The sequence below is a fragment of the Geotrypetes seraphini genome, chromosome 5 (assembly GCF_902459505.1).
Source record: "Geotrypetes seraphini chromosome 5, aGeoSer1.1, whole genome shotgun sequence".
NCBI lineage: Eukaryota > Metazoa > Chordata > Amphibia > Gymnophiona > Dermophiidae > Geotrypetes > Geotrypetes seraphini.
In genome coordinates, this window is record NC_047088.1 from 192213516 (window position 1) to 192239277 (window position 25762).

Below are 25762 nucleotides of genomic sequence, written 5' to 3' on the forward strand. Positions count from 1 at the left end.
TTGGCTTGGTAGTTGACCGTGCTAGTTTTCAGCCAATCAAAAAAAAAATTAAAACAATTTTAGAGTTCAGCGCTGAACTCTTAGGATGCCTAGAGACACCTAAGTGGAGGTGCCTTCCCATGCCTAAGGACACTTATCTCAAACAGTAGGTGTGGTTATGGGCAGAGAATAGACATGGCTGACTTAGGTGTCATTAGGCATCTGACATAGGTGCCAAACTGTTCCATCAAATTAAGTAAGTGAAAAGTGGGCCTAATGGAGCAGCTCCTATGTCTAGGTCGCCTAGCAATGCCTAAGTCCGCTTAGGTGCAGTTAGGTATAATTCTATAAGTGGTGCCTAGTGGTTGGTTGCCACCCCACTGAGAAGTGCCTATAATTTAGGTGCTGCTAGGTGTTGTTTATAGAATCTGGGCCTAAATGAATATCTTCTTTATGAATAGTATCTGGAATTCTTCTGAATTTCTTATATGCTTGCAAAAATTATTTCATTTACAGAGACAAAACAGCCTCCAGTCTTTGATGTAGCTCTTTCACCAGTGACTGTTGCAGAAGGAGAAACCCTGCAACTCAGCTGCCGCGTCCGAGGTTCTCAGCCAATTAAGATTCAGTGGCTCAAGGCTGGCAGGGAAATAAAATCTTCTGATAAATGCAGCCTGAGCTTGTTTAAAGGGGCAGCCAGTTTGGTACTAAAATCAGTAGTTAAAACTGATGCAGGTGAATACGTGTGCAAAGCTACTAATGTAGCGGGAAGTGATTCTTGCAAAGCCAAAGTGACCATTCAAGGTAAAGTATTAAAGAAAAATTCAGATGACTTAAATACATTTTTGTTTTACTTTCTGATTGCGAATACTCAGTTAAGTCGCTTACTTGAATTCAAATCTTTAAATTAGATTATTGTATACATCAAGCATGATCGACAGAGCGTGTCTTCTTTCTACTGTTATCACTAATATTTATCATGCTGCTATGCATAAAGAGCGATGTACTAATACATAGAATGCAGCTTACATAATAGTCAAGATAAATATATAAGACCAATAAGAAACTTGAGGGATTTCATGGATCAAGAAATAATAAGAGACTTCCCTAATAAAAGGCATTAATGAGGAGATAGGGAAGTATAAGAGAAGAGAAGCTTTAGTAAAATAATATAAAGTTGTTATTTTTTAATATTATTCAATTATATTTTCAAAAGATAAATTTAATTGAATTGAACATTATTTTTGAAACTAGAGAGGTGCATTTTTTTCAAGGGGGTATATTTTATGGACAAACATTTACTGGCTTTTACAAAGCTGTGGTAGAGGCTTCTATCATGGGCCTGTGAGGTAAATTCTTCAGTTCTCATAGAATTCCTATGAGCATCAAAATATTTACCTCGCTGGCCCGTGGTATAAACCACTACAAAGAGCCCATTAGTTTTTTATGATTTTAACCGTGCTCAAATGAGGTAAAGAACACATGAAAAAGGAGGACTTTTGGAGCCCTGTATTTTCAAAAAAATTGACACCGCACTCTGCAAATGACCAAAAAAACATAAGAATTGCCGCTGTTAGGTCAGACCAGTGGTCCATCATGCCCAGCAGTCCGCTCATGTGGCGACCCTTGGTCAAAGACCAGCGTCCTAACTGAGACTAGCCCTACCTGTGTACGTTCCGGTTCAGCAGGAACTTGTCTAACTTTGTCTTGAATCCCTGGAGGGTGTTTTCCCCTATGACAGACTCCGGAAGAGCATTATGAGTGCACACTCTCTGAGTGAAGAAGAACTTTCTTACATTCGTACGGAATCTATCCCCTTTCAATTTTAGAGAGTGCCCTCTCGTTCTCCCTACCTTGGAGAGGGTGAACAACCTGTCCTTATCTACTAAGTCTATTCCCTTCAGAAAGATAATGGGATATTGAAGGCAGTGCAATTACTTTAATATTCTACTTGCATCAAACTCACCCCCTTTTTTACAAAGGTGCGCTAAACGCTACTGCGTACATGTTATCCTGTGGACACATTAGCGGTTAGCGCACATACTGATTTAGCGCATGCTAAATCCACGCTAAAACGCTTAGCGCGCCTTTGTAAAAGAGGGCCTCTAAAGAAAGTTAAACATTGAGTTTGATGCAAGTTGAATATTAATGTGATTGCATTGCCTCCGGCTTCCTGTTGTCTTAGTGGTCATCTCTACTGTGTGTGGTGTCCTCTTGTATATTGTGGAGGTTGTTCTTCTGTTGTGTTGTTTCATAAAAATTGCCATTGTACACTTAGCACCTGAATTTATACTTCTAACACCATAAATTTTCAAAAGTGCCCAAAACTGAGAACAAAAGCTAGTATCCTCCTTAAAGAATTTTTTTTTTTTTAAATCAATATATGAAGGGAAATCCATCAATAGTTTGAATTCCTATTGTTATGATGATATCCCTAATTCATCTCATTTGTTGACGTTTCCTCATTTACCCCATCTTCCTCCCCTCCCCTCTTTTTATAAAACCGTAGTGTGATTTTTACTATCGGCTGTGGTGGTAACATCTCCGATGCTCATAGTGAGCATCAGAGTTGTTACCGCTGCAGCTAGCGCTAAAAACCATGCTACAGTTTTGCAAAAAGGGGGTTAAATAAAACTTGTTTTATAAGATATGAAAAACTGTAAACAGCAGAAAGAAAAACATGGATCACTTTTAATTTTGGGGAAAATGTAATTCATATACAAAACTGTGCAAAATTCCTTTGTGGTTGTATATAACTAAGTTGGTGGATAGAACCATCCATGTTTCTACATACTTTAGAAAGTATTTTCTGTAGGAAGTGTTTCCTACAAAAAAGCATTCAAGTGGCCAACTTTTAAATAGAGCCCATCAAATTGTGCACTCAGCACTTGGTGCTCTACTCCCCTGTCCTGAAAACAAAGACACTACACAAGCGTTTTCAACTAGTATGGAATTTATTAGGCCGCAGCCATAACAGCACTATTACATCACAACTGTCATCAACTGAGCAGAATAACCAATCAGGTATGACCACCACATGATCAGGTGCACAGCATATGCCTCTCCATCCTCTCCGAATGTGGGTTGCCGTAACAGCTTCCCCTGCTCGCTGGACCTATCCCGTTCAAGGATGTGTCCTCTCATCAGCAGTACGTTGCTGTGAAGATCATGGCCTGGCCTCCCTGCCGTCCAAGCAAGGTGACATGCCCAATTTCCTAAGCAATGTAAAGGTGTATGTCGTTGACTCATATGCTGTGCTTACACTCCTTTCCAGTCTGGCTGCGACAGAAGTAGAGGGTGGGCGGGAGGGACTCCGCGTCCGCCTCGTGTAAAGCCGGATCGAAAGGGGCGATCTCCCCTCCGCTCACCCCTAATCTATCCTACCCCCCTCCCCCCCCCCCATCTACACCTAGCCGATTGGCCCCAAGGCTTCGGCCGATTTGTCATCACTCCTCCCTATGTGGTTCGGAGCTTGTTCTCAAATCGTGCACTCAGCACTTGGTGCTCTACTCCCCTGTCCTGAAAACAAAGACACTACACAAGCGTTTTCAACTAGTGTGGAATTTATTAGGCCGCAGCCATAACAGCACTATTACATCACAACTGTCATCAACTGAGCAGAATAACCAATCAGGTATGACCACCACATGATCAGGTGCACAGCATATGCCTCTCCATCCTCTCCGAATGTGGGTTGCCGTAACAGCTTCCCCTGCTCGCTGGACCTATCCCGTTCAAGGATGTGTCCTCTCATCAGCAGTACGTTGCTGTGAAGATCATGGCCTGGCCTCCCTGCCGTCCAAGCAAGGTGACATGCCCAATTTCCTAAGCAATGTAAAGGTGTATGTCGTTGACTCATATGCTGTGCTTACACTCCACTACCCGTGATAGCGAAACCTCGCTTATCGCGGGTTCCCCCCAAGTGCTGAAGCTGCGGCCTATATGCTACCCACTTATATGCTACCCACTGCATGGGTATGCAAAGGTACTGATAACTTTTCGTACTGAATCAGTGTAATGAAAATATACTGAAAATATATATGCAACCCATTGCACCCATTGCACGGGTACAGCGCACCAATATAGATGGCAAGGTAATTTTTTGCACTGAATCACCTTATGTAAATATGCTGAAATATATATATGCAACCCACTGCACGGGTACTGCGCTCCAAATATATATGCCAAGGTACGGATAACATCATCGTCTCAAATATATATGCCAAGGTACGGATAACTTCATCGTCTCAACGTACAGAAAATGTTGTTTTTTTGTTTTTTTTTTTGCAACCCACTGCACGGGTACTGCGCTCCAAATATATATATCAAGGTACAGATAACTTTAACCCACTGCGCACTAAATATATATATATGCCAAGGTACAGATAACTTCCTTGTTTCAGCGTAATCAAGTTATATATGCAACCCACTGCATGGGTACTGCACATTAAATATATATATATATGGCCATGTACTGATGAGCCTAGCCAATGTACAGAGGAGCGTATCCAATGTACTGATAAGCCTAGCCAATGTACAGAGGAGCATATCCAATGTAGTGATACAGAGGAGCATATCCAATGCACTGATAAGCCTAGCCATGCACATGCAATGTGCTGATGTACAGAGGAGCACATGCAATGTGCTGATAAGCCTAGCCAATGTACAGAGGAGCATATCCTATGTACTGATACAGAGGAGCATATCAAATGCACTGATGAGCCTAGCCAATGTACAGCGGAGCAGCACAAGCCATGAGCTGATAAGCCTAGCCAATGTTCAGAGGAGCATATCCAATGTACTGATACAGAGGAGCATATCAAATATACTGATGAGCCTAGCCAATATACAGCGGAGCAGGGGAAAATGTAATTCATATACAAAACTGTGCAAAATTCCTTTGTGGTTGTATATAACTAAGTTGGTGGATAGAACCATCCATGTTTCTACATACTTTAGAAAGTATTTTCTGTAGGAAGTGTTTCCTACAAAAAAGCATTCAAGTGGCCAACTTTTAAATAGAGCCCATAATTGTGTTAATTTAATTCAGTTATACCCAGATTTCTTACTCGATGAGCCAAACTATCCCCCCTTTTACTAAGCAATAATAGAGGTTTCTACCGTGGTCCAGAGCGCTAAATGATCTGATGCTCATAGAAATTCTATCAGCGTCAGAGCAACATCGGAGCATTTAGCATTCCGGGCCACGATAGAAACCTCTACTGCAGCTTAGTAAAAGGGGGGTATAACAACTAGAATGTGGTTCTACCTTGGAAAACAAATTAAATTTTAAACTGAATATTATTTACTACAAGACACAGCTCTTTCTATGAAGTTCTTTTTATTATGCATTAATTAAGTAAAGTTATAATTATTGTAAAAAAAAAAAAAAAGTAATAGATAAATCATAATATCAGCTTAAGAGAATGAGAAATTGATTGAGGACTATTTTAAAAGCCACTTCTGCACATAAAGTAGTGCTTTCCACACAAGTAGGCATGTATATATAATAAGTTTGATATTATATATAAATATAGTATATCATTGAAGAAAACTATTCAAATTCAATGCCTATACTTATTTTCTCCAGAAAAAGAAGCTGCTGTTACAGTGGTGAAGAAAGCACCAAAAGATGGAAACCTCTTCTTTGTATCAGAACCTAGAAGCCTGAGAGTACTTGAAAGTAAGTCTGTTTAATTATATGATTATGGGTTCCTTTTGCTAAAATATGCTAAATATTTGCACTTACTATGCTTTAACAGCAAAACCTAACGAGTATCAAACTTGGTTATAAATAGCAGAGATACACTTTGGGCTCAATTCTATATATGTCACCTAAAAAATCAGCACTGACTAGTGCAGCACTAAGCATGATTCTATACAAGGTGCATTGTATAGAATCTTGCTTAGTGCTGCCTAGGTGCCGCTAGGCGTAAAAACCTTTAGGTGCACCTTATTATGCCAGGGTTTCATCGGCCTAAATGCTTCCATCTAAATTGTGCGCACAATGGCATCTAAGTCCAAAACAGGTGCATAACTCAAAAACACACCCACAACCCAGCCCCCTAACCACACCCATTTTTATCTATGTGCTTTGGACTTCCAAGTTAGACGCCTAACTTTCAAATAACTCATGAGGTGTTAAATGCCAATTATCGGTGCTGATTTAGCCTATTAATCAATTAGGTTAGGCACCTACGTTGGCTAGGCGCGCTGCTGTAGGCACCTAACATAGAATTTGGGGAGTAGAGGGCAATTGTACAACATGGTGTCCTAGTAATGTGGGGTAGAATCCTACTCTGTATGAACATTTGGGCGCCCAAGTGCCCTTACAGAATATTAGTGAAAACCCAATATCAGGAAATCACATGTAAGCTCTTTCATGCCTGACATAGAACTGGTGAAAATAGGGGTGCCTACATGCAGCAGTCACAAAGGCAGCTTAAGTGTCCTGAATAAATGTTGGCTGTTTTCTGTGGCCCGCCTATGTGAATGCCTCCTTACAGATAAATACTATTCCATTTGACCATGTATTGTCGAATACCAATTAGGCAGCTTATTGACATTTTCAAAGGTAAATGAACACTTAGGTACAAAAATGTTAATATTCTGACATTTAGGCTTGCAAATGGGAACTAATAATAGGTGACATGTTATGGAGTTGCCCTTTTAGCACCTCTAATTAGGAGGCATTCATTGAACCTGTGCTAACTACACAAGTACAGCCCACAATAAATACTGTAGTTTGCAGTCCATGCCCAGTCTTCGTCCATGGCCATCTAGCTTCCATCTCCTAACACAACATGCAATTAATGCCAGAATTAGCATCTGCTGTCATGCTACTATGGTAACAGTTAACACATGCTAAATTGCACACTCAGCCCCAAATTCTATATATGGCGCTTAAAGTTGTGCGCATACATTGGCCAGGATTCACTAACCTGCCCGATCGGGCCTGATCCAGGCCCGATCCAGGCAGGTCCGACAAATTCTGAAAGGAAAAATATGCAGATCGGGGAGATCAGAGGAACACCCCATCTGCCTGCCCGAATCGCTGTTGTGCGATCTGCGCGCATGCGCAGACCATCTGACCGGGGCCGTTATTTTTTTTTTTTTTAACTTAACTTTTTTTTTTCTTTTTTTCTAGAGCAGAGGGAAAGGGAATGTGAAACAGGACGTTTGGAGCCCATGGTTTTAACCCGCTTAAGCCCGCGGGTTAAAACCACAGGCTTGCACTACGGGGAATCTAGCCCTAAGATCTTGGAGGTGCTGGAGCAGAACGAGGGGCTTGAGAGAGACTGAGAGACGGGTGTAGGACTTGCCAGGACACTACTGTTCCATCTTCTTAAGGGAAGGGTTTTGTGCACACACAGGGAAGGGTGGAAGAATCGGGACGGCAGGAGAGATCGGGCTGCAGGAGTTCGGGGCAGGCAGATCGGGGCTGACAGGGCAGAGAGCAGGGCTGCAGAAGGCAGAGCAGTCACAAAGGGCTTCAGCAACTGGTCCTCAGAAGTCGCTTTTTTTTGATTGGCCAGCCCAGTTGGTGTTGCAGGGTTTTGTTTAGTGAATCGCGTCCCTGCCTACTTTGCATGCCGTTGCCCTCATTTGCATGCGTGGATCGGAGGATAGTTGGAAGACAGGTAAGTGAATCAGGCCAGGGTCGCTAAGGGGTCGCAAATCGATCGGTACATGATCAGTTTGCTTTGTGAATCTAGCCCATTGGGACATGTAGCCAATGTATGCGAACAACTTAATTAATTGATTGGCCTAATCGGTACCAATTATTAGCAATTGACACTTTGTAATTTCCACTAATTGGTGCTAATTGAAAGTTGCATGTACAACTCAGAAAGCATGATTCTGTAAAAAGTATGCTCTAGTTGCAGTGCATGAACCTGAAAAGAGGGCATGGTTGGAGCAGATCATGGGCTTGCATTAAGTTATATGCACCAATGTGTGCACAACTTAGGCACAGTCATAAGCTGGCCTAAATGGGTGTGCCTAAAAGTTATGATGCATAAGTGGTGCTAAGCATGATTCTATAAGTTACACTTAACTTTTATAGAATCACACTTCGTCCTGCACTACTTGGCGTCAATTTTTTAGGTGGGATGTGTAGAATCACGCCCTTACCTCCAAATTTAATAAAGTTTGCCTAAAGTTAGGTGCCTACATCAGCTCACCTAGCCGATGTAGGCACCTAACTTAATAGCGTAATATGCTAAATCAGCGCTGATCATCAGCACTTTTTAATTGGCACTAATTGAAAGTTAGGCATCTAAGTTGGTAGGCATGAATTCTACAACAGTTAAATGCCTAGTGCAAAGTGCATAGTTTAAAATGGGCATGGTTAAGAGGGTGAATCATGGGCGTATTTTTTTAGTTAGATGCATGTTTTTGAGTTAGGTTTCACTGGGTGCCTTACTTAGGCGTAGGCATTTAGGCCATGAAAACCCTTGCATAAATATGCGATGCTAAGCGTGATTTTGTAATGGATACCTGCGTTTTATTTATTTATTTAAAACATTTCTAATCCGCCTTTGTCCAAGAGGCTCACAGTATCACATACACACATCACAGTATCACAATTTTATAGAATTGCATTTACTGTCACACTAGTCGGTGCTGACGTTTTAGGCTGATATTTGGGCCCTCACTGTTTAACGCACCTTAGTAAAAAAGCAGCCATGGGAGGTTTTTTTTCCTACATATTATGTTTGCTTCTACCAAAGCTTACTATAAAATAACTTCTTTAAATACATATTATTTTCAGAGACTACGGCAACATTTATTGCTAAAGTTGGAGGCGATCCACTCCCAAATGTGAAATGGATGAAGGGTAAATGGAGACAGCTCAATCATGCAGGTCGCCTCATTATCCAGCAGAAAGGAGAGGAGGCCAGACTTGAAATCAAAGGCGTAACTAAAACTGACTCTGGACAGTACAGATGTGTAGCCACCAACAAACATGGTGAAATTGAGTGCTCTGTGACCCTTCAGGTTGAGGAGAAGAAGAGAGAAATTGTTGAAATTGAAGGAGATCTTAAAGCAAAACTAAAGAAGTAAGTATGTTCAAGTCAGCAAATTTATATTCATAGGACAAAAATATAAGTAAGTAGGATTCTGAGTCTATACATACCAATTTAAACAAAACATATTTCCCTCCCCCCCCCACACACACACCCTTTTATAATGCCACGCTAGTAGCTGCCACTGCAGTAACTTCCCCAAAGCCCAAAGAGCTTCGGGGCTTATGCTGCAAAGCAGCTGCTAGCACGCCTTTCTAAAAGAGAGGGATAATCAGCTATCCTTATGCAGGAAAGTATGATCTAAACTGGCATAAATTTGGGAGTAATTCTACAATGAGCCACCTAGGGGAAAATTCTAGAAATGGCACTTAAACGTAGGCGCCAATAGGCTCCCTACTGGCAGCTAAGTTAATTAACAAACCATTGAGAGTGGCAAAAAACCCACAATAATACAGTGCTTACTGGTGCCTAAATAAAAGACATCTAAATCATGCCTAATTAGGCGCTTTATGGTGCCTAATGCCACAGTGGGCATGGCCAATGCCGGAAGTGGTGTTAGGCACTGTAAAGCGCCTACATAGGCATGATTCATGGCAAGAAAGACACTGAAAATGTAGGCCTGGTGATCTCTGGCCTACATTTCTGGCACCTATCTTTCTCAATACAGCGCCATTGCGTGTTTGACAAACGATCGGTGACCTCTTTGCCATATAGAGAATCTGGCCATTAATGTTAGACACATAAATGGTTATATTCTTGACATTTTCATGCACAGAGATATCTTACAAAATACTGACTAGTGGGAAAGCACACACCATGAGTTGATGGCACATACTTTGCTGGTGGGTGTACACATAGTTTGGACTTGAGTGGAGTATGAGCTGTATGCCAAGATCCATACCTAAATTATAGATCTCATGTAAACAATTTAAGTCAAATTTAAAAATACATTTTTTGCTGCAGCTTTTAATACCCCATAAAGCTGTTGGGGCCCAACTTCAGCAACAGTTGTGACAGGCTGACAGGTTTTATCTAATTGTGATAGTTAATTGTAATAAGTTTGAGATGTACCCTTTGTGTTACTTGTTCATTCTTGATTACCCTAAGCATACAAATACTCCAAACAGGTTTTTTAAAAAAATATATTGTTTAGGTATTACTAGAAGTAGGTTCTAGTGTGATTGTCTATCATTCCTATCAAAAAATAGAGTTCTTTTCATGGTCTGTGTATATTAGAGAATACAGTAGCTCTAATCATTTGTAGATCACTTAGACTTGGTGTAACCAAAATTTTACAATTAATCAAAAGTCAATAAACAAACAGAATTCTATCACTTATTTATGTGTATATGAACACATTATGTTTCTGACATAGATATGTTAGAAGATATTTCTGAAGCAAACACCATCATGATAATGTATGGTAGTGTCAACTACTGAAAAAAACCCATCATCTTATATTTGCCTTAGTGTTTGCTACAGTGACTATCATAGCAGATGTGATTTTTTTTCATGATTATTTCATAATTTACTTATTATTTGTATAGGACCCCAACCACAAAGAAAGAAGAAGAACAGCAGATCATTGATATTATGGAACTTCTCAAAAATGTTGACCCTAAGGAATATGAGAAGTATGCCCGCATGTATGGAATTACAGATTTCCGTGGCCTACTTCAAGCATTTGAATTGCTAAAAGCAGAAAGAGAAGAGGAAGAAAGGCAAAGGATGGTAAGTAATTCTCCTCAGCTATGCTCATGTAGCTCTGGTGCTGCAATCCTTTAACTTATGCCATGACTAATGTGAAGTATTTGCTAATGAGACTGAATATAACAATCTTTTTAACTTGCTACAGGAACTTGAAGGAACAGAAAGGTTCCGAGTGGAAGAAAAGGAGTTTGAGGAACTTGTGACGTTTATTCAGCAAAGACTAACACAAGCTGATGTAAGTAACTTTAACATTGCTTATACTAAAGAGCTGGTCTAGTGGCTCAGGTGCCAAAAACTCTGCATTGCCAAGCAGAAGGTCCCAATCCATATGTCAGGTCTGGTGTTCCTCAGGTTGTCTGGCACTCAGAATGCTACAGAGGGAAGCGTATCATGGGCTTTGTGTAAGAGTTGGAAGAGTGTCGCGGATGTTGCTTAAAAGAGTGAGTGAAACCTAGTGACTGTATTTAAGGCCCATGATTGCATAGTTTCAGAATGAGCCCTAGAATATGACCCCCCAGCCCAGGACCCCCATTGGAATGACCAGTCAAGATGCATTTTGGGGTTGGGATAAAATAGAGGAAAAGATTCCCAAATAGTTGCAAATGAAGGCTTATGACATTGAATTGAAATGAGCTGGAAATACAAAGGAGTGGGAGGAAACTGCTGGGTACACAAATGAAAACAGCATAAAGATGGTGTTGTTGAGACTTAATTGATGTTTAATTTTTTCAGCCTATCACTCTGATCCAGGATATTGAAAGCCAAACAGTATTAACAGAGAATGATGCTGTCTTTGAATGTGAAATCAAGATAAATTATCCAGAAATCAAACTCTCCTGGTACAAAGGAACTCAAAAATTGGATTCTGATGAGAAGTATCAAATAAGCATTGAGGATGACCGTCACATACTTCATATCAGAAACTGCCAGCTTGAAGATCAGGGCAATTATAGAGTTGTCTGTGGTCCTCATATCTCTAGTGCTAAGCTAATTGTAATTGGTAAGTTTTTATTTAAAATTTGTATTCAAAAACAAAATAAGCTTCAGTGTAAATTGTATTGTACTACACATGCATTGAAAATAGAATTTTTATATGCACACACTAAAAATAGAATTTTTATATGAAACAGAACCTGCAATTGAAAAGCATCTTGAGGATACTTATTTCAAGGAAGGTGAAACATGCACATTGGATTGCCAGTTCTCTGTTCCAAATGCACAAACCCAATGGCGCAGAGATGGCAAAATCTTAAAACTTGGTGATAAATATTCAGCAGATGTAAGTGATAAAGTACAGAGACTCTCCATCACAGATCTGAGCAAAGAAGATGAGGGACAGTACTCCTGCAGATATGAACATCTGGAAACAAGTGCTCATTTGGTCGTTGAAGGTTTGTTCACTTTTTCATTAACCAATGGAGTGTGGTAAGAAATAAGATCAAATGCATCAAACCTCACATTCCCCTCCTTTTATGAAGCTACATTAGGGTTTTTTTTTCACTCTCCATGACGGTAAAAGCTCTGTCGCTTAAAGGAATTCTATGAGAATCAGAGCTTTTATTGCCACAACTTAGAGGTCTTAAGGAAAATCTTAAGGGAGAGGTCTTAAGGAAAATCCAAAGGGAAGTCAATAGAAGCATAACTTAGCAATACTGCAAACTACAACTCCCCATAAACCAACCAGGCTGGTAGGATGTAGCAAGATAATGACCAGTGTGGCCCTGAGAACCTAACAGTTTAGATATTCAGGCAACAACTCACTGGGAGGCTGATGTTCTAAGTAACATGAGCCAGTATGACAAGACGTTTTTCATGCTATATTGATTCATTTAAATTTTATGAGATGGATGAGGGTATTATTTTGTGATTTAGGGGTCCTTTTATCAAGGCACGGTGGGGGGGTTTAATGCACGGAATACCGCGCGTTAAACCGCCTGCCGCGCTAGTTACTAATGCCTCCATTGACGAGGCATTCGTTTTTTTGGCTTGCCGCAGGGGTTAGCGCGTGATGAAATGTCCGACGCGCTAACCCCCATAGCGCGCCTTGATAAAAGGAGCCCTTAGTCTTCAGCTCATAATTGTATGAATGAGTTTACAATTGCAAAATTGCACATGAAAAAGGTCGGATAGCAACTTCGCAAACATGATTACTGGTAGGTGCCTAACTTAGGCGCAATCATTTAGAGCAAGAAAACCTGGTTTAAATGGTAGTGCGTTTAAGGATTCGGCACCTATGGCACCTAAGACTGCTTAAGCACTGCTAGACACGATTCTATATACAACACCTAACAGGTGATTGACAATTGTGCTCAACAGCGCCTAGGAGTCCGGAGCCATTTATAGGCTTATTAGCATTTAGAGTGTGCTAATCGTTAGTGCATGATAAATTCATTAGCTCACCTTAGTAAAAGAAGCCCTCTATTTACCATTTTTTCATGCAACATCATGTGTGCAAATTCACAGATTAGCATAGCAAGCTCTGACTATTTTGTATACGACAGAATAAAAAAGAAGTGGTGGTGAAGAGGAAATAGTAAATCCTGCCGTACATAGCTTTTATATATGTTATACTGAATAAGGATATATGATAAGTTTATTTCACATGAGAATAAGAGAGATGGAAGTATTACAGATGACCAATTAGTATTATCATTTATCTGAACAGCTGAACCAATCCAGTTCACCAAGTCCATTCAAAATATAGTGGTTAGTGAACATGAATCAGCAACATTTGAGTGTGAAGTGTCCTTTGATGATGCATTTGTCAGCTGGTACAAAGGTGCAACAGAACTTGTTGAAAGCAAGAAATACAGCTTTAGAAATGTTGGCCGCCGTCATTATATGACTATCCACAATGTTACTGGTGAAGACGAAGGTAATTGGCATTGAATATTCTCAAAGTGATTCTGGGTGTAGATTTTTTTTCCCGATGGTTCTTTAAAATATAGAAAACTAATATCTGAATGCTCTCTTTGATGTAGGTGTTTATTCTGTAATTGCTCGTCTTGAACCAAGAGGTGAAGCAAGAAGCACTGCAGAACTCTACCTGACAACCAAAGGTTAGTGAAAGTTCAAAATGCATGTCAGGACAGGAAGCTGATGGCTGTGCTTGCATGCCTCTTGTGCCACATTTCATGATTAAGATGCAATGATGCAGCATACTAGCAATTCATTACAATACGATGAAATTACCATCACGATACAGCATTTCTAATGAGTTGTTAACAGATTTAAAAAAAACAAAATAATGAGTCTGACCTAATGTTATAAAACTGAACAGTGAAATTTGAATTAAGATCTTAGATATAGGTACTGCATAGTATATTAAGGCACCTGATCTTAGGTTTTAACTGATAACAACAGATAAAACACCTCAATACAAAAAAATTCAAACAGGTGTTTTTTTTACCCTCCAACCCCCCTAATTAGCTGGAAAATAAAGAACCCTTTTAATAAGGTAAAGTAAAATCTTGGCTTAGCACATTCTGATGCAGGACATTTCTGCCTGTTACGCTCAGATATTATGTGACATTTTTTTAAAAGCATTTTTCTTTTTCCAGGTTGTTCACTTATGCTGCGTTTAGTATGCAGTACTGTTGTGCCCCCATGTTAACCCTGTGTTAACTAGATAGCGCACGTTAATCTTAGCAATCTAGCTGGTTAATCGTTCCACTCCCATTCACCACCCATGAACAGCTTAGAAAAAATTTTTTTAAAAAAAATATTAGAACATTACTGCATTGAAAGAGGCAAGATACTGTAACAATATTTAACATGCTTTACAGAGGCTTGTTTTTCCTGTGCTAAGCACACATTAGGGCTTAATGTAAAAGGACTCCTTCATTATGCAATTTATAAGCATCTATGACTAGAAGCTCTAAGCATAATGTAGGGTTTCTCAACCCAGTCCTTGGAAATTCACCCAATCAGGTTTTTAGAATATCCGCTATGAATTTGTATGAGATAGATTTGCCTGCTCTGCCTTGACTATATGCAAATTTATCTCATACATTAAGAATATCCTGGAAACCAGACTGATGAGGTGTGTCCCAAGATTAGGTTGAAAATTACTGATATAATGTGATGAGAATCATCAATTCCCAGTATTTAAAACAACATTCTAAAAAGAAAAAAATGTTAATTTTCTTACAGATATAGAAGTGGAAGGTGAACCTTCAGGTAAGAGAAAAGTTACATCATGGTATGACTTTAAATTTTGAATTATCTGCATGTGCCTTTATTTATCTGAAATGAAAGAGGTGGAAAAGCCAGAAATAACCAGGAGTTCAAAATGAAATCCCGGACAAAGTGTCAGGTTTTGAAAAGCTGTCCAGACACCCAGACATTACCTCTAAAAGTAGGACATGTCTGGGAAAATCCAGACGTCTGGTAACCCTAGGGGGGAGGGCTGAGCTGTCAGACTTTACTTTCCTGACAATGCCTGAGCCAAATTTTGTACATCTTAGAGTTTTGAAAATGCCCCCAGTAGGCACTCATGTGTCTCTATAAAATACAGTGGTACCTTGGTTTACAAGCATAATTCGTTCCAGAAGCATGCTCGTAAACCAAAATACTCGTATATCAAAGCGAGTTTCCCCATAGGAAATAATGGAAACTCGCTTTGATATGTTCCCACCCCTCGAGACCAACGGTGCTGCTCTATCCCCCCCTCCCCCAACAAGAATCTGCATTGCTCCCCCTGAAGGCCCCCCCTGCAATCCGGCACCCTTCCCCCTGTGATCCGGCACCCCCTCCCCGCAATCCGGCACCTCCCCGCAATTCAGCGCACCCCCCCACCCTCCGCAATCTGAAGTCCCCCAGACCCACCCGAACCCGCTTCTTACTGTCATCTGGGCTTCGGCACCGGCATGTCCTGTGCGTTGATGCCGATGCCCAAAGATCGGCCTCCTCTTCTTGCTGGGCCTTGAGCATCTGCGCATGCTCAAGGCCTGCGAGTTCACGCTCTCTCCGAGATCTCTGAGAATCTCAGAGAGAGCGTGAACTCGCAGGCCTTGAGCATGCACAGATGCACAAGGCCCAGCAAGAAGAGGAGGCCGATCTTCGGGCACCGGCACCAATGCACAGGACATGCCGGTGCCAGTGCCGAGGCCCAGATGACAGTAAGAAGCAGGTTTGGGTGAGTCTGGGGGACTTCAGATTGCGGCGGGGGGATGCCGAATCGTGGTGGGGGGGTGCTGAATCGCGGGGAGGTGCCGGATCGCGGGGGGGAGGGTGCCAGATTGTGGGGGGCGCTGCTCGCAAATCGAGGCACGCTCGGTTTCCGAGGCGCCGATTTTGCGAATGTTTTGCTCGTCTTGCAAAACACTCGCAAACCGGTGAACTCGTAAACCGAGGTACCACTGTACTATCCTATGCAGGAGACATTTATGCCTGCTCAAAAAGAAAGGTATAAGCCTGCATCAAGATTATTAAATACATGCCTAAATCATCATCTACACACATACTAGCAAACTCTACCTTCACTCCGCCCAGCCTCAGCCCTTGTACATGCCTAACAATAAAGTATGTGCCATTGTGTAAATGTGCATACTTTTAGATCAATAAAAATTTTATAACAGGCTATTTCACAAGGCCACACACTTTGATATGACTTTTTAAAGTTACCCCCTAAGTGTGTCTGCATTAATTGCTATGCAGTTAACATGCAATAAATATCTTGTCTGTGCATCAACTCTATTTAAAGATGCTGGACATGTCCCTAACAGTTGCCATAGATGCTTTGCAGTTACCACACATTAATTTCTGCAATTAATATGTAGTAACTGCCTATTTGTGACAGGACCCCTTAGGGCCTCTTCTATCAAACTGCGCTAGCAGTTTGTAGCACGGTGAGCCGTGCTGAATGGCCCTTGCTGCTTCCGACGCTCATAGAGTTCCTATGAGCGTCGGGAGCAGCACGGGCCATTCAGCATGGCTCTCTGCACTAAAAACTGCTAGCGCAGTTTGATAGAAGAGGTAATTAATGTATCAAATTCAGCCTCTTCCCCCTTTGATCATTTATTTATGTTTCATTGTATTTACAAAAATTAAAAAAGTAAAATAGTATGATTTGGTAAGAAAAATCACATAGTTATTTTAATGATTTTTAAAATGTATAATGCATTATAGCATATTAACATGGAATTTCACTTTCACAGATGTAACGGACACTAAACTACCATTTTTCATTCTGCCCGTTGATGGTAAGATTGACATTATCTTTTATATTGTTTTTTTAATTTTATATTTATTCAAATCTCGACTAACATTCGAGCATATACTTGATTAATAAAAATATATTCATTCCAAAGGTAAAAAAAAAAACCAAAACCCAAGAAGGAAATACCTTTCAAAAATATCACTAGGACATGCATATTACAAACCACATTTCAAAGAATTGATTGGGGGCATGAAAAAAATGAAAAATCAGGGTAACCTTCCATTTTTTAAATATACCACACTTCGTACACCTTTCAGTGCTATAGAAATAATAAACAGGAATAATAATAGGAAAACTGGAAATTTATTCAAGATCATGATATAATATCTAAAAAAATTCTTTAGATGATTCATTCCTAAAAAGACAAACCCCTGAATTTTCTAACCAGCACCCAGGTCAGCAGCTGCCTTAAAAGTGGTCATTGATTGCATGCCAATCATGCAAAAGCGCTAGTTAGAGAATTGCACCTCAAGCGCCTACGTAGGCACAATTAATGCAAAGACAGGCGCCAGAAATGTAGGCCTGGAAAACCCTGGCCTACATGTCTGGCACCCCTCCATAGCCTGCCATCAGCTGATTGTGGCAGAGAAATCTCTGATCAGCTAAGCTGGCAGCACTCCCCGAAACTTTAGCTGTGGGGAGTCCTGCTAGCTCAGCTGATTAGGGATTCCCCTGCCCCAATTAGCTGAACTGGCAGGGAGATCCCCGATTCCTCTCTCCCTCCCTCCCTCCACACCAACCAATCCCCCAAGTACACCTCCAAGGAGAGACCCATCCACCGAGCCTGACATCCCAGAGCGCACCAAGCCTTAGGAGGGCCCTTAGGCACCTGGGCCAATCAGGCATCCCAGGGTGTACTGGGAAGAGGAAGGCCCACTATTTTGATGAGGCAGACCTGCCGGCAGGACGGAGTGGGTATCCCTTCTGATGATTGTCCATCAAAGGTACAAGGGGGTGGGGGGGAGTCAAACTCAGGAGAGGGGTCCCCCGGCAAATATAGGCATCAGAAATGTAGGCCAGAATTTTCCAGGCCTACATTTCTGGTGCCTATCTTTGCATGAATTGCAGCTCTTTAGGCACTTTAGGCTGCTTAATGCCTCTTCCAGCATTTCCTACGCCTGTTTTGATGTTCAGTGGCCAATATAGGCGCCTAACTTTAGGCATCATTTATAGAATCGGGGCCTTAGTGCTTGATCCTGTGAGTAAATTAGGTTCCAGGATTTAGACCTAATGAAACCAGGTGTAAATCCTGGCACACAGGTTGGGCACTCAGCCCCCAATTCTGTAACACCGCAAGTAACTTTGGGACTGCCCATGACCCGCCCATGCCCCTCCCATGGTCACATCCACAAAATAGGCTTTGTTCTTTCTGGAATTGCTCATAAGCTTAGTAAAAGAGGGCCTAATTTAGTTGTGCTCGCAAATCAGGGTTTCATCCAAATTTGGGTGACCTTTATAGAATCTGAGGGTATGTATAAAGAGGTTGCCCTTTTCTTAAGAATGTATATTATGTAAAAGAGTGCATACTTTCTTCCCATTAGTGCATTAATGCACAAACTATCACACATGCGCCCACTATTGGGAAGGAGATTTGTTTTGCAAATGACAGCCCATCCCTATTAAATACATGCTTTTTTTTTTTTTGTAAATTTAAGAACTATTTCTTTTTCTTTCTTTACCAGTTCCAGTTCCAGAACAGAAAAAGCCACAGCCAGGTACTATAACAGCTAATATTTACTATACATCTTGTTCAGCTATTGTGCATGGATAAAATTGATTTCACTTTTTACCAAATATATTGATAGCATGTAATATAGTTTGTTTATATACCTCTTCTTTAGTGTGCTGAACATATCTTGTGTAAGTGGGATAACAAATGTACAATAAATATACTTTGTTCATTGTTATAAGAGAAAATCTTTTGAAGACAGATGGGCCCTTTTAGTAAAGTGTGGTTTAATCACATGCTAAATGTTAGCACATAGTTGCACTAACAGCTACCATGTATAATAATAGTCAGCGTAGTAAAAAAAAAAAATGGCATTTTGAGTTGCGCACGCCCAATTTGTTCACTCAACTTAATTGAATAATGAGCAAATTAGGCCTGATAATTGGCATCCTAACAAGCAATTTATTAGCAGTAATTAGATTTAATTAAAAGTTACACATGTAAATTTAGATACGGGATCCATGCCTAAATTTTACATGTGAGTCCGAAAAGGGGACACAGAAATAGGAGAGTCATGGTGTGGATTGGGCAGGGCATGTCTAGAATTTACATGTGTAATTGTAGAAAAAGGGGGGATCCACGCCTATTTTAGGCATGAGGATTTGCCCCCATTTCAGTTGGTGCAAATGGACGCACCTAAAGTTAGCCGCGATTCCCAGGGTATAAGTGCTATTCTATAAACTATGCCTAACTCTGAGTGCCATTTATAGAATAGCATTAAACAGGTTTTTTTCAGCGCTGATTTTGTAGGCACCATATATAAAATGGTGCAGTGACAGGGCAGGGCATTGTAGATATTGATCATTGACTACACATTGCAGTTTGTGCATAGTAATTTTCTTGCATTTGACATAAATATACAGTAGGGAACTACGCTATGAGGTAAGTGGAGAGTGAATGGTGGACACACTCACATAGTTATCACATAGCCTTGCAATTACCACATGCTAGTTTTTATACCTCACATGGGGTAAGTGCAAAAACTTACCACACTTTTGTAAAAGGGCACAGAGATCTTTACTGATTAATGTATCAAGTGATTGTTCCCAGAGAAATAGCTTAGCTTTGTGTGGCAGATGGTAGGGATCCTTTCCCTTTCAAGATATAGTTTTGCTGTTTGTGGCAGGTCATATGTTTATGTCTGTCCTTTCTTTAAAATTAGGAAAGTAAAAAGGTACTGCTTCTGAGCAGTGTTAGAATGTTAATCTGTGCATCTTTGTGCAGGTTTTAATAATGTTATGGCCTAAAATTAGAAGGTCCTGCACCCTGCATTGTATGTTCTGGAGCAGGGGTCTCCAAAGTCCCTCCTCGAGGGCCGAATCCAGTCAGGTTTTTGGGATTTCCCCAATGAATATGCAATGAAAGCAGTACATGCACATAGATCTCGTGCATATTCATTGGGGAAATCTCAAAAACCTGACTGGATTCGGCCCTCGAGGAGGGAATTTGGAGACCCCTGTTCTGGAGCCTAAATTAGAGTAGGGCAAGTAGCTACTAGCAATGTTATTAGCTGTACATTACATCTAACCCTTAAGAAAAGCATCTCTATGCATTACTTACCTAGTTTTTGTTAGATGAGTTCCATCATTTTCAGTCCTTGCTAATAAAGATGTTATAATAAAATGTTCTTGATAAAATCTCTTTAAAGCACTCAAACTTAGGAAAGTACCCAAAGGAGTTCCAACGCCCAAAGGAGTTGTTCCACCAGTTAAAGGTACAGTACTTCCAAAAACCACAATAAAGTTTTCTGCATTAGTGTTTTTAAACAGTATTGTTGCAGTTCTATAATTGGATGCCTCATTTTGGCATGATAAATGGATACTCATAGTGTCAAGTAATGGCTTAAGGGCTCTCCTAAGATGTTATAGAATACTAGCACTGAGGCACATTGGTGCCCCAAAAGTTAAGTTAACTTACTTACAATGGATCAGTGGCTGGTGTCAGTGGGCACATCTAAGTGCATCATGCAGTGCTCACATCTGATAGAATTCATTAAGTTGCATGAATTGTCTGGTGACATGCCCATGACATGCCTGTGCTCTACCCATGCGTATGACTCCTGACATCTGCATGCTGAACAATTTAGTATTTTCAGCCAGCGGCAGGCAGCATTGAATATCTGAGTTTTCATTGGTCTGCTAGTGCTTGCCCAGTTAAGCTGATATTGAGCACTAGTCAGTCATTGATGCACTAACCTTGCCCAGTCAGTGCTGAATATTGGGGCATAACTGTGACCTGTTTCCAAAATACCTCTGGGATGCCCCCAAGATAGCTGTCTCATGGTTAAGCACTAACCACGGATATTCAGTGGAGATAACCAGGTATAGACAGCTGTGATTTAACCATCAGTGTTTATCTCTGACCAGTTAAATTGTTTTGAAGATTGGGTCCACTGTTTACAGAATAGAGCCTAACACGTACCTAGGCAGCCACCAATTACTGGAACCAATCACTCATCTAGCCACTACAGTTTTATAAACTGGGTGCACTACTGGCATCTAAATTTAGGTGCCAGCTTATAAATTGCTCCTATAAGTATTGTTTCAGTGTTTCTATTTAGCCCAACTTATGTGAATAGGGAAACCTGAACAGAGGGCATCATTTTTACTGCCTTTGTCTGCTCTATGATCTATTGTTAATTTATTTTCAAGTAGTTTATGATGGAGGTTGATAATTATTCATTGGACTCTAATTGTGTTGTAATATTGGTTGAAATTTTAGATGCAGTCCCAGCAGCTCTTATTCCTACAGAAGAAGAAGTGCCATCAAGAAAAGGTAAAGAAAACTCTAATTTATTACTAAGCCAGTATTTTTACATTCAGAAGTCAGTCCTGCTAACTTTATAGCATTTAGATAGGAATACTCCTTGGTCTATGTTCAGATTTAAGCAAATACTGAAGCTACTGCCCAACTTGTCTTGCTTACATGCCTGATAAAGTGTATCTCACCATTACCATCTTTCATGTGATTGTGATATATCTCCTTTCATGTTCTCGCACTCTCTTTCTTTCTCTCTCTTGGGTTTTATTTACCTAGACAGGGTCATAAAATATAGGTCTGTGATTCTTGGAGGTACACTTGCCAGTCATATTTTCAGAATTACCAAAATGATTATTTATAAGATAGATTTGCATACAATGGGTGTCTAATGGATTAAAATGAATCTCATGTATATGCTTCATAGCTGTCCTGAAAGCCCAACTGACTAGATGAGTCTCTGGGAAAGGGTCGAAAAGCACTGACATATGCAATTGTGACCAGTCCTGCATGCATCCTTTCACCATATCCATCTAGCAAGTTTAGAATTTGCTCTTTAACATGTACCTTACACTAAAGAAAGATACCCATCAGTGTCCAACACAGCAAGACATATTGACATTTGTATCAACCATAGAACTAGAGGCCCACTTCAAGCATGTGGTTACCCAGACACCCTTTACCCCCTGTTTCAAAATAAAGGTGACTGTCTGGCATATCTAGAGTCATCCTTGACCAATGTGATCTTCTAGGAACCACTAACACAACTGCCAACAAATTGGCAGGTCTAGCTATCACACCAACTATCAATATGTTATTAGTATTATCATCACTGATTTGTACTCTCAACTGCAGTGTTGGAAAAACACAGAAAGAGGAAACACCTTAGTTTTTCTTGTGTTCTAAACAACCCACTGATTTTGCTGCTTGCAATTTTCTTCTACTGTCCTCTTCACAAATCGTACTTGTCGTACATATATCATAAAAAGTGCATCTTATCATCCATCTTTTCTGCAATTGTGATACATTTTCTTTCTTCTCTCTCTTTCTCTCTTGAGTGTTCTTCTCTTGAAGATTTTAACACAGATGCTTTAACAATAACCACTTCTTAACAAATATGTTTGTCTTTGAAATCTTCATTTTCATCAAAGTATACTGAAATTTGTATCCTATTTGTTTTCAAATAGTTTTCTTAATTACTTTGTGAATTTTGTTATATGCTTTGTCAACCTAGTAGGTTTAAGGATTTGTGTTGTACGTATTGTACATATTTTGTCTGCTTCTTGTATTATCTCTTACTGGTCTCTACATCGGTCATATTTCTTCCTGGTCAGTCATGTTATTGACTTACAATATTCCCCAGGACCATTCCATCTTAGTTTTTCATCTTTGATATAGAAGAATATTGCATATGGGAGTCCTTTTACTAAGTTGAGCTAACAGATTGAGTACATGCTAAATGTTAAAAAACCTTTTTTATACCTATGGGCTTCTTAGCATTTAGTATGCTCTCACACTAAGGACTGAATTCTATATATTGTGCTTAAAAAATCAACACCAAAAAAGCACTGTTCTATGAACTGCACTTAAACTTAGGTGCAGTTTATAGAATAGCACGCCTGGAAATCATGCATAAAATTAGGTATGCCATTTGCACCAACAAAAGCATGGTGAAAATATCTATTCAAAAATTTAGGCAATGAGAAGAAACCCAAAAGAGCAAAAGGGAAACCCTTACGCAGAAATGAAAAACAAATAAAGCAAAAAGGGGGTCTGACAAAATGTTTTCCAACCAACAGAAAAGATTTATTCAATCAGAATGTATTAACTATTTGATTCGACTCGGTGCCATGCATCATAGCAGCATCAAAGCATTTAACGCTCCAGGCTGCAATTGATACCTCTATCACAGCTTAGTAAGAGCAGGTGGGGGGGGGAGAGAATAAGTAATAACTTGTTAGCTAATTCTTTTTGAACAAGTCAGTGGGGTTTCTTCTCTCTGTCAAGAGTCCTGTGGTGTGAAGGGCTGCTGGGGTATTTTTTTTGTTCCATCAGAAAAATACAGAACGAAAAAAGTGGAAAATCACTGGACTAAGTGTATAGTCCTCAGTGAAGACTGCCCCAACTTTGTTGGCTGGGCTGAGAATTTTTCAGTAGCCCCTCGTAGATGTTTATGTTTAGAATCTTGAGAATAGTTTTCTTACTACCAAAGAACAATGTTTTTACAAGCATTTGACTTTTAACATGAGAGTGGAATTCCAATCCATTATTTTATTTATAATAGGAGTGGTTTAAAATGTTATTTTATTCTTATATATGGAAAATCTTTTGTGATAAAGACAAATATTGGCCAAAATTTGTTTGACTTTTTTTTTATTCCAAGCTCTTTGGAGCTCAATAAAACAATACATTTCAATGTTTCTTTTACTACTGCAGCTTCGTAAAAGAGGGCTTAAATATCCAAAGCTTACAATTTGAATAAAAAGGGGGGGGGGGGAAGATAACCTGCTCTTTTCATAAAAAAGAAATATCATTATAAAATATATAGTAATGAAAAACTATTGTAGACAAAAATGTAAATGTATCATTTTATACTATAAACAATTCAGGATATTATTTAATCACACTGAGCAAAATGTAAAACAAATATTGAGATAAAAAAGAGAGTATACATCAATATGTCTGCAGATAGCACCCAAACCCTGACAAGTCACCTTGAACAAAAACCCAGCATGTTACACATTATAAACTAATCATATAGTGAAAAGAAATAGAAAAAAAGTTCCACACTCAGATTGTCAAAACCTCAAGAAGCTGGTAAGTCATTCTGAAGAAGGCATCTAAGGATGCCGAAACTGGGATCTTAGTTGGGATCTTGTTATCTTCAGCACTGTGACTTTGGGCCTGTTTTACAAAGCTGTGCGGCAACAGCCCCGAAGCCCTTTAAATCTCTATGGGCTTCGGGGCCATTACCGCGCTGCAACCGCTAGCGCGGCCTTGTAAAACAGGCCCTTTGTTATTTATAATTTTAATAAATATTCTCGTTGGTTGAACTCTTGGACATCTCACTTGCCTTTCTGTTTGGTTAACATACTATATGATGAGGCAAAAACTCTTCACTTTCTGTGTTTGGTTTTGTATATTCTTTTTAATAACCCATGATTATAGTTTCTAATGTGTAACATTTTGTATGGCAAAGGTTTCATATGAGATTCTAATGCAGGTTTTTTTTACTATTTCTAATTTTTGAATTGGACCCAGTCTTTTCCAATGGCCTAAATGTTAAGCGAGTTTTAAGGAACCATAGTGGAATTGTCCAGATAAGAATGATGTGCAACAAAAAAGTTGTCCTCCGATTTGTCTGGTTATATGAAAATCTTTATTGTTCAAACACATTCTCCAACTCAATGACTCGACATGTACATGTTTCGGCCATCAGGCCTGCCTCAGAAGTCTTAAAAATCGCAAATGATAACATACGGATTATGCTGGCTCTCAGACAGATTTGACCAAAAACCAAAAATGGAGTGTCATACCACTTGTGATACGAATGCTGTAAACTGATCCCCTGCGTCTGGTTATAAAAAAAAAAAAAAAAGATTTTCATATAACCAGACAAATCGTAGGACAACTTCTTTGTCGCACATCATTCTTATCTGGACAGTTTCACTCTGGTTCCTGTGGTGTTGTTTTCCCTTGCTTTTTTCATCAAGCAAGTTTTAAGACCATTTGTTTAACTTCAAGGCTGGCTTGACACTTTGTGGAAATCATGCTGGGTTTTTGCTCAGGGTATGTGCAGTGCCTTGCTTGTCAGGGTTTATATGTTATTTATGTGTTTTGATTGTAGACATTTTTTTGACTCCTGAGACAGGCAGGTTTATGCCAAAACACAGCACCGTGTCGATTCAAAGAGTTAATACGCTCTGATTGAATAAATCTTTTCTGTTTTTTGGAAGACATTTTGTCAGACCCCTACTTTTTGTTTAGTTTGCACCTAAATTTAGGCCCAGATGCCCTTATTCTTTAAATATGCACCTAACTTAAAGTAACGCCCCCCTTTTTAAATGATTTAATGCGAGTTTGTTCTGAGTGTTTAATTGTTTTAACTGATGTTGTTCACACTAACAATGAAGATTTGTTGCATTTTTAAAAACTTGCACTGTAAATGTGTGACTATCATAAATGTGTCACTGTCTAATTTCACAGTAGTCATTTTGCTAGCCCTGTAGATTGGTGTTTCAGTTCATTATCTATTCTTTATTATGTAAAAAAGAATCTTTATCATATGTAGCTATTGTTTGTAAATTCTGAATGTTAACCTAAATGAATGTTTTGAAA

At 39.7% G+C, this 25762-nt stretch overlaps 1 protein-coding gene across 18 annotated transcripts in view; it reads left to right on the forward strand.

Moving 5' to 3' along the window:
* Positions 1–25762, forward strand: part of TTN (titin) — a 461697-nt gene that overhangs the window by 201163 nt on the left and 234772 nt on the right. For all 18 annotated transcript variants that reach the window (XM_033947057.1, XM_033947058.1, XM_033947060.1 and 15 more), the window contains 14 exons: positions 496–783; positions 5570–5662; positions 8753–9041; positions 10556–10739; positions 10864–10953; positions 11451–11718; positions 11849–12109; positions 13384–13593; positions 13700–13777; positions 14871–14897; positions 16877–16921; positions 18621–18653; positions 20316–20381; positions 21389–21442. In XM_033947057.1, coding sequence (XP_033802948.1) covers positions 496–783; positions 5570–5662; positions 8753–9041; positions 10556–10739; positions 10864–10953; positions 11451–11718; positions 11849–12109; positions 13384–13593; positions 13700–13777; positions 14871–14897; positions 16877–16921; positions 18621–18653; positions 20316–20381; positions 21389–21442 — 1986 coding nt within the window. The remainder of the gene's footprint in view (positions 1–495; positions 784–5569; positions 5663–8752; positions 9042–10555; positions 10740–10863; positions 10954–11450; positions 11719–11848; positions 12110–13383; positions 13594–13699; positions 13778–14870; positions 14898–16876; positions 16922–18620; positions 18654–20315; positions 20382–21388; positions 21443–25762) is intronic.